Genomic DNA, 12,580 nt, shown 5'->3' with positions numbered 1-12,580 from the left:
TCCAGAGGTAACAAAGTCATGGATGAGGGTTTCAGCAGCGGATGAGCTAAGGCAAGGGCGGAGACGGCGATGTTACGCAGGTGAAAATAGGCGGTCTTAGTTATTGTGCAGATATGTGGTCGAAAGCTAATTTCAGGGTCAAATATGACATTAAGGTTGCGAACAGTGTGGTTCAGCCTCAGACAGAAGTTGGGGATAGGGATGGAGTCAGTGGCTAGGGAACAGAGTTTGTGGTGGGGATCAAAAACAATGGCTTCAGCCTTCCCAATATTCACTTGGAAAACATTTCTTCTCATCCAGAACTGGAGTCTGACAACTTGGAGACCATGGAGGGGTCGAGAGAAGTGGTAAGTGAGGTAGAGCTGGGTGTCATCAGTGTACGTGGAAACTGACGCTGCGTTTTTGGATGATGTCACCAATCATAACAGGACAAAGGGGGTAAAATGATAACAGGAGAAAGGGGGTAAAATTATAACAGGAGAAGGGGGGTAAAATTATAACAGGAGAAGAGGGGTAAAATTATAACAGGAGAAAGGGGGTAAAATAACAGGGCAAATGGGTAAAATTATAACATGGCAAAAGGGTAAAATTATAAGAGGACAAGGGGTAAAATTATAACAGGACAATGGAGGTAAAATTATCACACGGCAAAGATGAGATCATCTGCATGAAGCGAGATTTATTCCTGTAATTTACAGCTATTCAATTTCACTGTGGTGTATTTGAAACAGCGTCAGTTTCTCTGCCCAGGTTGGCGGGCAGGCGGGTCCGTCTGCCGCGGAGAATGTTTATTTCCCAGCCCACAAGCCAGCCTGTTCTTTGTTACCGGCGGCTGGTGAGGACAAGGGGGAGGGGGCAGGAGGCTGAAGAGGGGCGGCGGCTCTCCCAGAGGCACCGAGCTCGGGCTGACGTGCCGTGTTATTGGCTGTCGGCTGCGGCTTTGAGCCGGTGTCAGAGGAGGAGGAGGCGGCAGCGGGGCGGGGGGGGAAGAGCCGCAGCCTCCCCGCCCCGGCTAGACGGTGAGAAGGCTAAAGTGGGGCGGGGAGGCTCCGCTCTCCCTCCCCCGGTCTCAGGATCCATGGCTCCCGGCGTAAGATGCGGCCGCTGCCCGGGACTCGGAGCCGCGGCTGAGAGTCGAAAGGGCCAGGGCGGGGAGGAGGAGCGGCGGCGGCGGCTGGCCATGTAACAAGCAAGGAGAGAGCGAGCGAGAGACAGAGAACATGGCTGAGAACACGGGCAATGTGAAGACGGCCAAAGTGTGGCGGGAGGCAGCGCTGCGCTGCCGCAAACTCCGCAGCAACTTGCGCCAGCTCACCGTGTGCAGCCACAGCAGCCAGCGCCTGGCCTTGCCCGACAACCTGGGCCAGGTGCAGATCCTCGACCTGGCCAACAACTCGCTGCAGGAGCTGCCCGACGGCCTGGACGGCCCGCTGCCCAACCTGCGGGCGCTGATCGTGCGCCGCAACCGCCTGTGCCGCGTCCCGGCGCCGCTCTGCGCGCTGGGCCTGCTGAGGGAGCTGGACCTGGCTCACAACCTGCTGGCTCAGCTGCCCGCCGACCTGGGCCGCCTGCAGCGCCTGCAGAAGCTGTGCCTGAGCCACAACCGCCTGCAGCTGCTGCCGCCCGAGCTCGGCGCCCTGCGCGGCCTGCAGGAGCTGGACGTCAGCTTCAACCAGCTGTGCCAGCTGCCCGCCACCTTGGGCCAGCTGCGCCAGCTCCGCACGCTGGACGTCGACCACAACCGCCTGACCCACTTCCCCCGCCAGATCCTGCAGCTCGGCCAGCTGGAGGAGCTGGACTTCTCCGGCAACCCGATCGGCGCGCTGCCCCACGACCTGCCGCTGCTGCGCTCGGTGAAGATCCTGTGGCTGAGCGGCCTGCAGCTGCCGTGCCTGCCCGACACCTTCTGCCAGCTGGCCGCCCTGGAGAGCCTGATGCTCGACAACAACGCCCTGCACTCGCTGCCCGCCAGCTTCGGCGAGCTGGCCCGGCTGCAGATGATCAACCTGTCGTCCAACCGCTTCGAGCACTTCCCCGCCGCCCTGCTGCAGCTGGGCCGCCTGGAGGAGCTGTACCTCAGCCGCAACCAGCTGTCGGTGGTGCCGCCGCGCATCAGCGAGCTGGCCCAGCTGGCCACGCTGTGGCTCGACAACAACCGCGTCCGCTGCCTGCCCGACTCCATCGTGGAGCTGGCCAACCTGGAGGAGCTGGTGCTGCAGGGCAACCAGATCGCCATCCTGCCCGACTCGTTCGGCCGCCTCTCCAAAGTCAGCCTGTGGAAGATCAAGGACAACCCGCTGATCCAGCCGCCCTACGAGGTGTGCATGAAGGGCATCCCTTACATCGCGGCCTACCAGAAGGAGCTGGCGCTGTCGCAGCCCGCCCTCCAGCCCAGGCTCAAGCTGGTGCTGATGGGGCCCAAGTGCGCGGGCAAGACCTCGCTCAGGCGGTGCCTGGTGGGCGACGTATCGCGCCCGCTCGCGGCGCCCAGCCCCAGCAAAGGCATCGAGGTCACCCAGTGGGTGGCCGACGCGGAGAACAGCCTCACCTTCATCGTCTACGACCTGGCCGGGGGCGAGAACTACGACCTGATCCGGCCCTTCTTCCTCTCCCCCGGCGCGCTCTACGTCCTGGTGCTCAGCCTGAAAGCGTATGTGTCGGGCCGCTTCTACCCGCTGCTCGGCCACTTCTTGCACCTGCTGGGGGCCAGGGTCCCCCACGGGGTCGTGTGCGTGGTGGGGGCGCACGTGGACCAGTGCAGCGACAGGGAGGTGGAGGAGAAGTGCCTGGACATCCACCGCCAGATTGCCCTGCAGGAGAAGCGCGACGTGGAGTCGCTGCAGGCCGTCGCCCAGCAGGTGGACGGGGCCCTGGGCCTGGAGTTCGAGCTGCGGGCCGCCAGTCCGCACGCGCCCTTTTCCGGGGTGTCCGACAAGAACCTGCGCAGGAAGAAGGCGCAAGTGCAGTACCTGCTGAACAACCGGCTCCAGATCCTCTCCCCGGTCATCCCCGTCAGCTGCCGCGACCAGCACACCGGCATCGGCCGCCTGAAGGACAAGCTGCTGTCGGTGGCCGAGCACCGCGACATCTTCCCCAACCTGCACCGAGTCTTGCCCAGGTCCTGGCAAAGGCTGGAAGAGCTGCACTTTAAGCCGCAGGAGCTGTGGCTCTCCTGGTGGGACTCTGCCAGGCTGGGACTGCAGGCGGGCCTGACTGAAGACCGGCTCCAAAGCGCCCTGTCCTACCTGCACGAAAGCGGCAAGTTGCTGTACTTCGAGGACAGCCTGACGCTCAAAGAGTGCGTCTTTCACAACCTGACCAAGCTGATCGACATCCTCAATGTCTTCTTCCAGCGCGACGCCGCGGTGCTGCTCCAGAAACTCTTGGCGGACGCGAATATCGACGAGCTGAGGGCAACGCAACTGCACCATTACGTGGAAGGCTTCCTGCTTCACGGGCTGCTCCCTCTGCACATTATCCGGCTGCTCTTGAAGCCGCACATCAAAACCCAGCAGGACCTGCACCTGATTCTGGAACTGCTGGAGAAGATGGGACTCTGTTACTGTCTCAACAAGCCCAAAGTGACCCCTCTGAACGGCGCGGCAGTTTGGTTCAAGTTCCCGTGCTATGTGAAAAATGAAGTCCCCCATGCAGAAGCCTGGATCAATGGGTCTAACCTCACCGGGCAGCCGTTTGCCATCGAACAGCTGCAGGTGGAATACAGCTTCCCCTTTTTGTTCCCGCCAGGCCTGTTTGCGAGATATAGCGTGCAGATCAACTCTCATGTTGTACACCGGTCAGACGGCAAGTACCAGATCTTTGCTTACCGGGGCAAGGTTCCAGTGGTGATCAGTTACAGGCCCACCCAAAGCAGTCTGCAAGCAGACACCTTATCTATTGCAAGCCATGCTTCCTTGCCAAATATTTGGACAGCATGGCAAGCCATAATCCCGCTGGTGGAAGAACTAAACGTGCTCCTCCAGGAATGGCCGGGGTTATACTTCACTGTGCAAGTCCTGTGCTCCAAGTGCCTTAAAAGAGGGTCCTCAAATCCTCACACCTTTCCAGGTAAGATCCTTTTCATAATTAAAAGCAACTGTCTCAACAACTCTTGTCTGTGATCCATTAAGTTTGCACTTGGATGTCTGTTTTATTTGTGTCTTACATTCTTAAGACCTTGCAGTTGCATTCAAAAGTGGAACTTCACACTTGTGAAAGTTGAACCTCATCTCCCTCACTGACTTTATAACCATATATCCACGTTTGATGATGGCACTAAGTTAAATGGCATAGAAGGGAGATGGGAGCAGAACGTTCGAATAAGAATTAGGAGCAGGAATAGGCCATTCGGCCCCTCGAGCCTGTTGCAAAAGGACATTGAAACACTAAGTGGGCAAAACTGTGGCTGATGGATGTGGGGAACTCCTGAGGTCATCCATTTTGGCCATAGGAAAGAGAGATCAGAGTATTTTATCTAAATTGTAAGAAGTTAGGAACTGCAGAGGAGCAGAGAGATTTAGGGGTCAACGTGCAATTGCTTTTTTAACGCCCCTATGATTTTTCTCCTGGGTCGCTTGTAGCAGTGTTCAGAAGATTCATCCTCAATTGCTGGAGACTCCAGGACAACCTAGGAGGGTTGGCAATACTAGCAGAGCACAAAGAGCTGTGAATTCCCACATTAGAAGGTTTCCCGTTTTCCCTGATGGAAAAACCTAGACTTCCTTGCAGGGCAGGAAAACTTGCAGGCGAGGCATGCTTGTGCAACTCTTGGTGGCCAGCTGATGAGCATCCTGGCTTTTTAAAGCAGGTTGAATGCCCTCTGATTCCAACCTGTTGAGGGGAGCAAGGGGATTAAGGGAGCAAGAACTAACAATGAATAATCTGTGTGCAAGGTGCCTACTTGTATCATAGAATAGTACAGCACAGAAGGAGGCCATTTGGCCCATTGAGTCTGTGCCTGCTCATTTGAAGAGCAATCCAGTTTGTCTCTGTCCCCTGCTCTTTCCCCATATGTGACTTTTTTCAACTTCATGTATCCAATTACCAAAGACCCTGCAAGGCCCTATATAATTGTAGCAAGACGTCCTTCCTCTTGGTAAGTGAGTGGGCAATAAGGTGGCTGATGTACTATTATGTGGGGAAATGTGAGGTTATTCACTGTTAGGAAGAATAGAAAAACAGAATATTGTTTAAATAGTGAGAAACTATTAAATGTTGGTGTTCAGAGAGATTTTAGGTGTCCTCGTACAGGAAATGCAGCGTTAGCAGGCAATTAGGAAGGCAAATGGCATGTTGCCCTTTAATGCAAGGGGATTGGAGTACAAGAGGAAGGACGTCTTGCTACAATTATATAGGGCCTTGGTGAGACCACACCTAGATTACTGTGCACAGTTTTGGTCTCTTTATCCAAGGAAGGTTATACTTTTCTTAGAGGTGGTGTAATGAAGGTTCACTAGATTGATCCCTGGGATGAGAGCGCTGTCCTATGAGGAGAGATTGAGTAGATTGGGCCTATACTCTGGAGTTTAGAAGAATGAGAGGTGATCTCATTGAAGCATATAAGATTCTGAATGGAATCGACAGAGTAGATGCTGAGAGGTTGTTTCCCCTGGCTGATCTAGAACTAAGGGGTATAGTCTTGGGATAAGTGGGTCAATCATTTAAGACTGAGATGAGGAATTTCTTCACTCAGAGAGGGATATGAATCTTTTGGAATTCTCTACTCAGCCGTTGAGTATTCTAGCCAGTTTTATAAAAAGTGCCCTGGTTTTGTAAAGAGTTGTTGAACCAAGGACACAATTAGTAGTTAACATACCGCAGTGTTCATTAACTACTTCTTGAGTTTAGGGTTAGGTGCAGATTTAATATACTCATTAGAAACTATCTTCTGTCTGTTGGCCCAAACTATTAGAAATCCTGGGGTATAATGAGGTGTTTAAAATTGGCGGAATTACCCTCTAGGAGCTGTGCTAAGGAACTTTTTGCAATGGCATGGCACTGCCTACTTTAGCTACTCGTATAGTAATAAAGGGCAGCATTGCGGAGAAAAATAGAAATGACCTAATTTGGCCAGTCCAGTTTTATTGAGAAACTCTCCAAAGAAACGTAACTTTCACTTCTACGTGTGGAGCATAATAAATGGATCTCTACACTAGTGACCCTTAAATGTTTGCAGCACAGAAATAAATCATTTGACCTATTGTACCTGTGTCAACTCTTTACTACAGCAATTCAAGTCTAATCCTTGTTGAGTGAGGCTGGGTCGGGTGCGCAGCTGAACTCGCTGGCGCTGGGTGCCTGTCCCTTGCTACTCGATTGACGTGGATGCTAACCAATAGACCACAAGAGTGTTAAAAAGACAAGCCTGAAGGCTCTGTACCTCAATGCGAGGAGTATTTGTAATAAGGTGGATGAATTAACTGCGCAGGCAGCTATTAACGATTATGATATGATTGGGATTACGAAACTTGGCTCCAGGGTGACCAAGGCTGGAAACTCAACATCCAGGGGTAATCAACATTCAGGAAGGATAGCTAGAAAGGAAAAGGAGGTGGGGTAGCGTTGCTGGTTAAAGAGGAAATTAACGCAGAAGTAAGAAAGGACATTAGCTTAGATGATGTGGAATCTGTATGAGTAGAGCTGCGGAATACCAAAGGGCAGAAAACGCTAGTGGGAGTTTGTGTACAGACCACCAAACAGTAGTAGTGAGATTGGGGATGGCATCAAACAAGAAATTAGGGATGCGTGCAATAAAGGTACAGCAGTTATCATGGGTGACTTTAATCTATATATTGATTGGGCTAACCAAGCTGGTAGTAATGCGGTGGAGGAAGATTTCCTGGAGTGTATTAGGGATGGCTTTCTAGTCCAATATGTCGAGGAACCAACTAGAGAGCTGGCCATCCCAGACTGGGTGTTGTGTAATGAGAGAGGATTAATTAGCAATCTTGTTGTGTGAGGCCCCCTGGGGAAGAGTGACGATACTATGGTAGAATTTTTTATGAAGGTGGAGAGTGACAGTGTTAATTCAGAGACTAGGGTCCTGAACTTAAGGAAAGGTAACTTTGACAGTATGAGATGTGAATTGGCTAGGATGGACTGGCAAATGATACTTAAAGGGTGTCAGTGGATTGGCAATGGCAGACATTTATAGATTACATGGACAAATTTCAACAATTGTACATCCCTGTCTGGAGTAAAAATAAAACTGGGAAGGTAGCTCAACCGTGGCTAACAAGAGAAATTAGGGATAGTGTTAAATCCAAGGAAGGGGCATATAAATTGGCCAGAAAAAGCAGCAAACTTGAGGACTGGGAGAAATTTAGAATTCAGCAGAGGAGGACAAAGGGTCTGATTATGAAGGGGAAAATAGAGTATGAGGGGAAGCCTGCAGGGAACATAAAAACTGACTGCAAAAGCTTTTATAGATATGTGAAGAGAAAAAGATTAATGAAGACCAATGTAGGTCCTTTGCAGACAGAATCAGGTGAATTTATAATGGGGAACAAAGAAATGGCAGACCAATTGAACAAATACTTTGGATCTGTCTTCACTAAGGAAGACACAAATAACCTTCGGGAAATACAAGTAGTAGCGAAAAGGAGGAACTGAAGGAAATCCTTATTCGTCAGGAAATTCTGTTAGGGAAATTGATGATTGAAGGCCGATAAATCCCCAGGGCCTGATAGTCTGCATCCTAGAGTACTTAAGGAAGTGGCCCTAGAAATAGTGGATGCATTGGCGATCACTTTCCAACATTCTATTGACTCTGGATCAGTTCCTATGGACTGGAGGGTAGCTAATGTAACACCACTTTTTAAAAAAGGAGGGAGAGAAAAAACGGGTAATTAGTCTGACATCGGTGGTGGGGAAAATGTTGGAATCAATTATTAAAGATGAAATAGCGGCGCATTTGGAAAGCAGTGACAGGATCGGTCCAAGTCAGCATGGATTTATGAAAGGGAAATCATGCTTGACAAATCTTCTAGAATTTTTTGAGGATGTTATTAGTGGAGTGGGCAAGGGAGAACCAATGGATGTGGTGTATTTGGACTTTCAAAAGGCTTTTGACAAGGTCCCACACAAAAGATTAGTGTGCAAAATTAAAGCACATGGTATTGGGGGTAATATATTGACATGGATAGAGAACTGGTTGGCAGACAGGAAGCAGAGAGTCGGAATAAACGGGTCCTTTTCAGAATGGCAGGTAGTGACCAGTGGGGTGCTGCAGGGCTCAGTGCTGGGACCCCAGCTATTTACAATATACATCAATGATTTAGATTAAGGAATTGAATGTAATATCTCCAAGTTTGCAGATGACACTAAGCTGGATGATGGTGTGAGCTGTGAGGAGGATGCTAAGAGGCTGCAGGGTGACTTGGACAGGTTAAGTGAGTGGGCAAATGCATGGCAGATACAGTATAATGTGGATAAATGTGAGGTTATCCACTATGGTGGCAAAAACAGGAAGACAGAATATTATCTGAATGGTGACATTAGGAAAAGAACATAAGAATTAGGAACAGGAGTAGGCCATCTAGCCCCTCGAGCCTGCTCCGCCATTCAACAAGATCATGGCTGATCTGGCCGTGGACTCAGCTCCACTTACCCGCCTGCTCCCCATAACCCTCAATTCCCTTATTTGTTAAAAATCTATCTATCTGTGATTTGAATACATTCAATGAGCTAGCCTCAACTGCTTCCTTGGGCAGAGAATTCCACAGATTCACAGATTTTGGGAGAAGAAATTCCTTCTCAACTCGGTTTTAAATTGGCTCCCCTGTATTTTGAGGCTGTGCCCCCTAGTTCTAGTCTCTCCGACCAGTGGAAACAACCTCTCTGCCTCTATCTTGTCTATCCCTTTCATTATTTTTAATGTTTCTATAAGATCACCCCTCATCCTTCTGAACTCCGAGTAAAGACCTAGTCTACTCAATCTATCATCATAAGGTAATCCCCTCATCTCCAGTATCAGCCTAGTGAATCGTCTCTGTATTCCCTCCAAAGCTAGTATATCCTTCCTTAAGTAAGGTGACCAAAACTGCACACAGTACTCCAGGTGCGGCCTCACCAATACCCTGTACAGCTCCCTGCTTTTGTACTCCATCCCTCTCGCAATGAAGGCCAACATTCCATTCGCCTTCCTGATTACCTGCTGCACCTGCACACTAACCTTTTGGGATTCTAAAAAAAAAAATGGCATTGTAAATGTTGGTGTTTCCCCCAGATCGGGGGGCACGGTTTAATGTTTTTCTGTTAACTCCTAAAAGAGTTTCATGCACAAGGACCCTCGAGTCCCCCTGCACCGCAGCATGTTGTAATTTCTCCCCATTCAAATAATATTCCCTTTCATTGTTTTTTTTTCCCCAAGGTGGATGACCTCACATTTTCCGACATTGTATTCCATCTGCCAAACCTTAGCCCATTCGCTTAACCTATATAAATCTCTTTGCAGCCTCTCTGTGTCCTCTACATAACCCGCTTTCCCACTAATCTTTGTGTCATCTGCAAATTTTGTTACACTACACTCTGTCCGCTCTTCCAGGTCATCTATGTATATTGTAAACAGTTGTGGTCCCAGCACCGATCCCTGTGGCACACCACTAACCACCGATTTCCAACCTGGAAAGGACCCATTTATCCCGACTCTCTGCTTTCTGTTAGCCAGCCAATTCTCGATCCATGCTAATACATTTCCTCTGACTCCGCGTACCTTTATCTTCTGCAGTAACCTTTTGTGTGGCACCTTATCGAATGCCTTTTGGAAATCTAAATACACCACATCCATTGGTACACCTCTATCCATCGTGCTCGTTATATCCTCAAAGAATTCCAGTAAATTAGTTAAACATGATTTCCCCTTCATGAATCCATGTTGCGTCTGCTTGATTGCACTATTCCTATCTAGATGTCCCGCTATTTCTTCCTTAATGATAGCTTCAAACATTTTCTCCACTACAGATGTTAAACTAACCGCCTATAGTTACCTGCCTTTTGTCGTCTGCTCTTTTTTAAACAGGAGCGTTACATTAGCTGCTTTCCAATCCGCTGGTAGCTCCCCAGAGTCCAGAGAATTTTGGTAGATTATAACAAATGCATCTGCTATAACTTCCGCCATCTCTTTTAATACCCTGGGATGCATTTCATCAGGACCAGGGGACTTGCCTACCTTGAGTCCCATTAGCCTGCCCAGCACTACCTCCCTAGTGATAGTGAATGTCTCAAGGTCCTCCCTTCCCACATTCCCGTTACCAGCAATTTTTGGCATGGTTTTTGGGTCTTCCACTGTGAAGACCGAAGCAAAATAATTGTTTAAGGTCTCAGCCATTTCCACATTTCCCATTATTAAATCCCCCTTCTCATCTTCTAAGGGACCAACATTTACTTTAGTCACTCTTTTCCGTTTTATATATCGGTAAAAGCTTTTACTATCTATTTTTATGTTTTGCGCAAGTTTACTTTCGGAATCTATCCTTCCTTTCTTTATTGCTTTCTTAGTCATTCTTTGCTGTCGTTTAAAATGTTCCCAATCTTCTAGTTTCCCACTAACCTTGGCCATTTTATACGCATTGGTTTTTAATTTGATACTCTCCTTTATTTCCTTGGTTATCCACGGCTGGTTATCCCTTCTCTTACCGCCCTTCTTTTTCACTGGAATATATTTTTGTTGAGCACTGTGAAAGAGCTCCTTAAAAGTCCTCCACTGTTCCTCAATTGTGCCACCGTTTACTCTGTGTTCCCAGTCTACTTTAGCCAACTCTGCCCTCATCCCACTGTAGACCCTTTGTTTAAGCATCGTACGCTCGTTTGAGACACTACTTCCTCACCCACAATCTGTATTACAAATTCAACCATACTGTGATCACTCATTCCGAGAGGATCTTTTACTAGGAGATCGTTTATTATTCCTGTCACATTACACAGGACCAGATCTAAGATAGCTTGCTCCCTTGTAGGTTCTGTAACATACTGTTCTAAGAAACAATCCCGTATGCATTCTATGAATTCCTCCTCCAGGCTACCCCGTGCGATTTGATTTGACCAATCGATATGTAGGTTTAAATCCCCCATGATTACTGCCGTTCCTTTTTCACATGCCTCTATTATTCCCTTGATTATTGTCCGCCCCACCGTGAAGTTATTATTTGGGGGCCTATAAACTACGCCCACCAGTGACTTTTTCCCCTTACTATCTCTAATCTCACCCACAATGATTCAACATTTTGTTCATTCGAGCCAATATTGTCTCTCTCAACTGCCCTGATAACATCCTTTATTAACAGAGCTACCCCACCTCCTTTCCCTTTTTGTCTATCTTTCCAAATTGTCAGATACCCCTGTATGTTTAATTCCCAGTCTTGGCCACCCTGCAACCACGTTTCTGTAAAGGGGATGTGCAACGAGACCTGGGTGTCATGGTACATCAGTCATTGAAGTTTGGCATGCAGGTACAGCAGGCGGTGAAGAAGGCAAATGGCATGTTGGCCTTCATAGAGGATTTGAGTATCGGAGCAGGGAGGTCTTACTGCAGTTGTACAGAGTCTTGGTGAGGCCATACCTGGAATATTGTGTTCAGTTTTGGTCTCCGAATCTGAGGAAGGACATTCTTGCTATTGAGGGAGTATAGCGAAGGTTCACCAGATTGATTCCTGGGATGGCAGGACTGACATTTGTGGAGAGACTGGATCAACTGAGCTTGTATCCACTGGAGTTTAGAAGAATGAGAGGGGATCTCATAGAAACATATGAAATTCTGACGGGATTGGACAGGTTAGAGGCAGGAAGAATGTTCCCATTGCTGGGGAGTTCCAGAACCAGGGGTCACAGTCTAAAAATAAGGGGTAAGCCATTTAGGACTGAGATGAGGAGAAACTTCTTCACTCAGAGTAGTTAACCTGTGGAATTCTCAACTGCAGAAAGTTGTTGAGACCAGTTGATTAGATATATTCAAAAGGGAGTTAGATATGGCCCTTATGGCCAAAGGGATCAAAGAGTATGGAGAGAAAGCAGGAAAGGGGCTCTGAGGTTGAATGATCAGCCATGATCTTATTGAATGGCGGTGCAGGCTTGAAGGGCCGAATGGCCTGCTCCTGCACTTGATTTCTATGTTTGAAACCCCTTACATCTCCGAGCCCGCCTCAGGGCTGGCCTCCCACCTAGTCGGCGCTTACTCTGGGCGTGACTGACAGGGGCTGCCCTGGAACGAAACGTGTAACCAGAACTCCTCCGGGGACATTGTTTGCTCGGGCATGCACTACTCATCTGGGGACTAACCCCCGCAAAATGGGGATGTATGGTTACCATCGATTGAACCCATGACTTTCAGACTCGGGCGAGTGTGTTACCAGTGGAGGGAAGCTGCTAGCTAAGATCTGGAAATTGCAGAATGCAGGTGCATGGGCACAGTGCCTCTTGTATATAAAGTTACTTGTACTTGCTCACTGCTCATTATTTAGAAAATGAGTAGGCCATTGCGCCATTCAGTGAGATCATGGCTGATCTGCAACCTAACACCATATACCTGTACCCGTCTTTGGCCCATATCCCTTAATACCTTTGGTTAAGAGAAAGCTATCAATCT

The 12,580-nt window shown here is 49.0% G+C and overlaps 1 protein-coding gene across 2 annotated transcripts in view; it reads left to right on the top strand.

The window, feature by feature from the left end:
- The first annotated feature begins 867 nt into the window (after nt 1–867).
- The window catches only part of mfhas1 (multifunctional ROCO family signaling regulator 1), an 88,011-nt gene continuing 76,298 nt past the window's right edge, over nt 868–12,580 (top strand). The window contains exon 1 of one of the 2 annotated variants that reach the window (XM_070880267.1): nt 868–4,068. In XM_070880267.1, coding sequence (XP_070736368.1) covers nt 1,221–4,068 — 2,848 coding nt within the window. In that variant the 5' untranslated portion in view covers nt 868–1,220. The remainder of the gene's footprint in view (nt 4,069–12,580) is intronic. The other variant, XM_070880260.1, reaches the window with a different exon arrangement.

Source organism: Pristiophorus japonicus, chromosome 1 (genome assembly GCF_044704955.1).
Source record: "Pristiophorus japonicus isolate sPriJap1 chromosome 1, sPriJap1.hap1, whole genome shotgun sequence".
In the NCBI taxonomy this organism is placed as follows: domain Eukaryota; kingdom Metazoa; phylum Chordata; class Chondrichthyes; family Pristiophoridae; genus Pristiophorus; species Pristiophorus japonicus.
The sequence above is the reverse complement of the archived record's forward strand: the minus strand, read 5'-3'. Positions and strand labels throughout refer to the sequence as shown.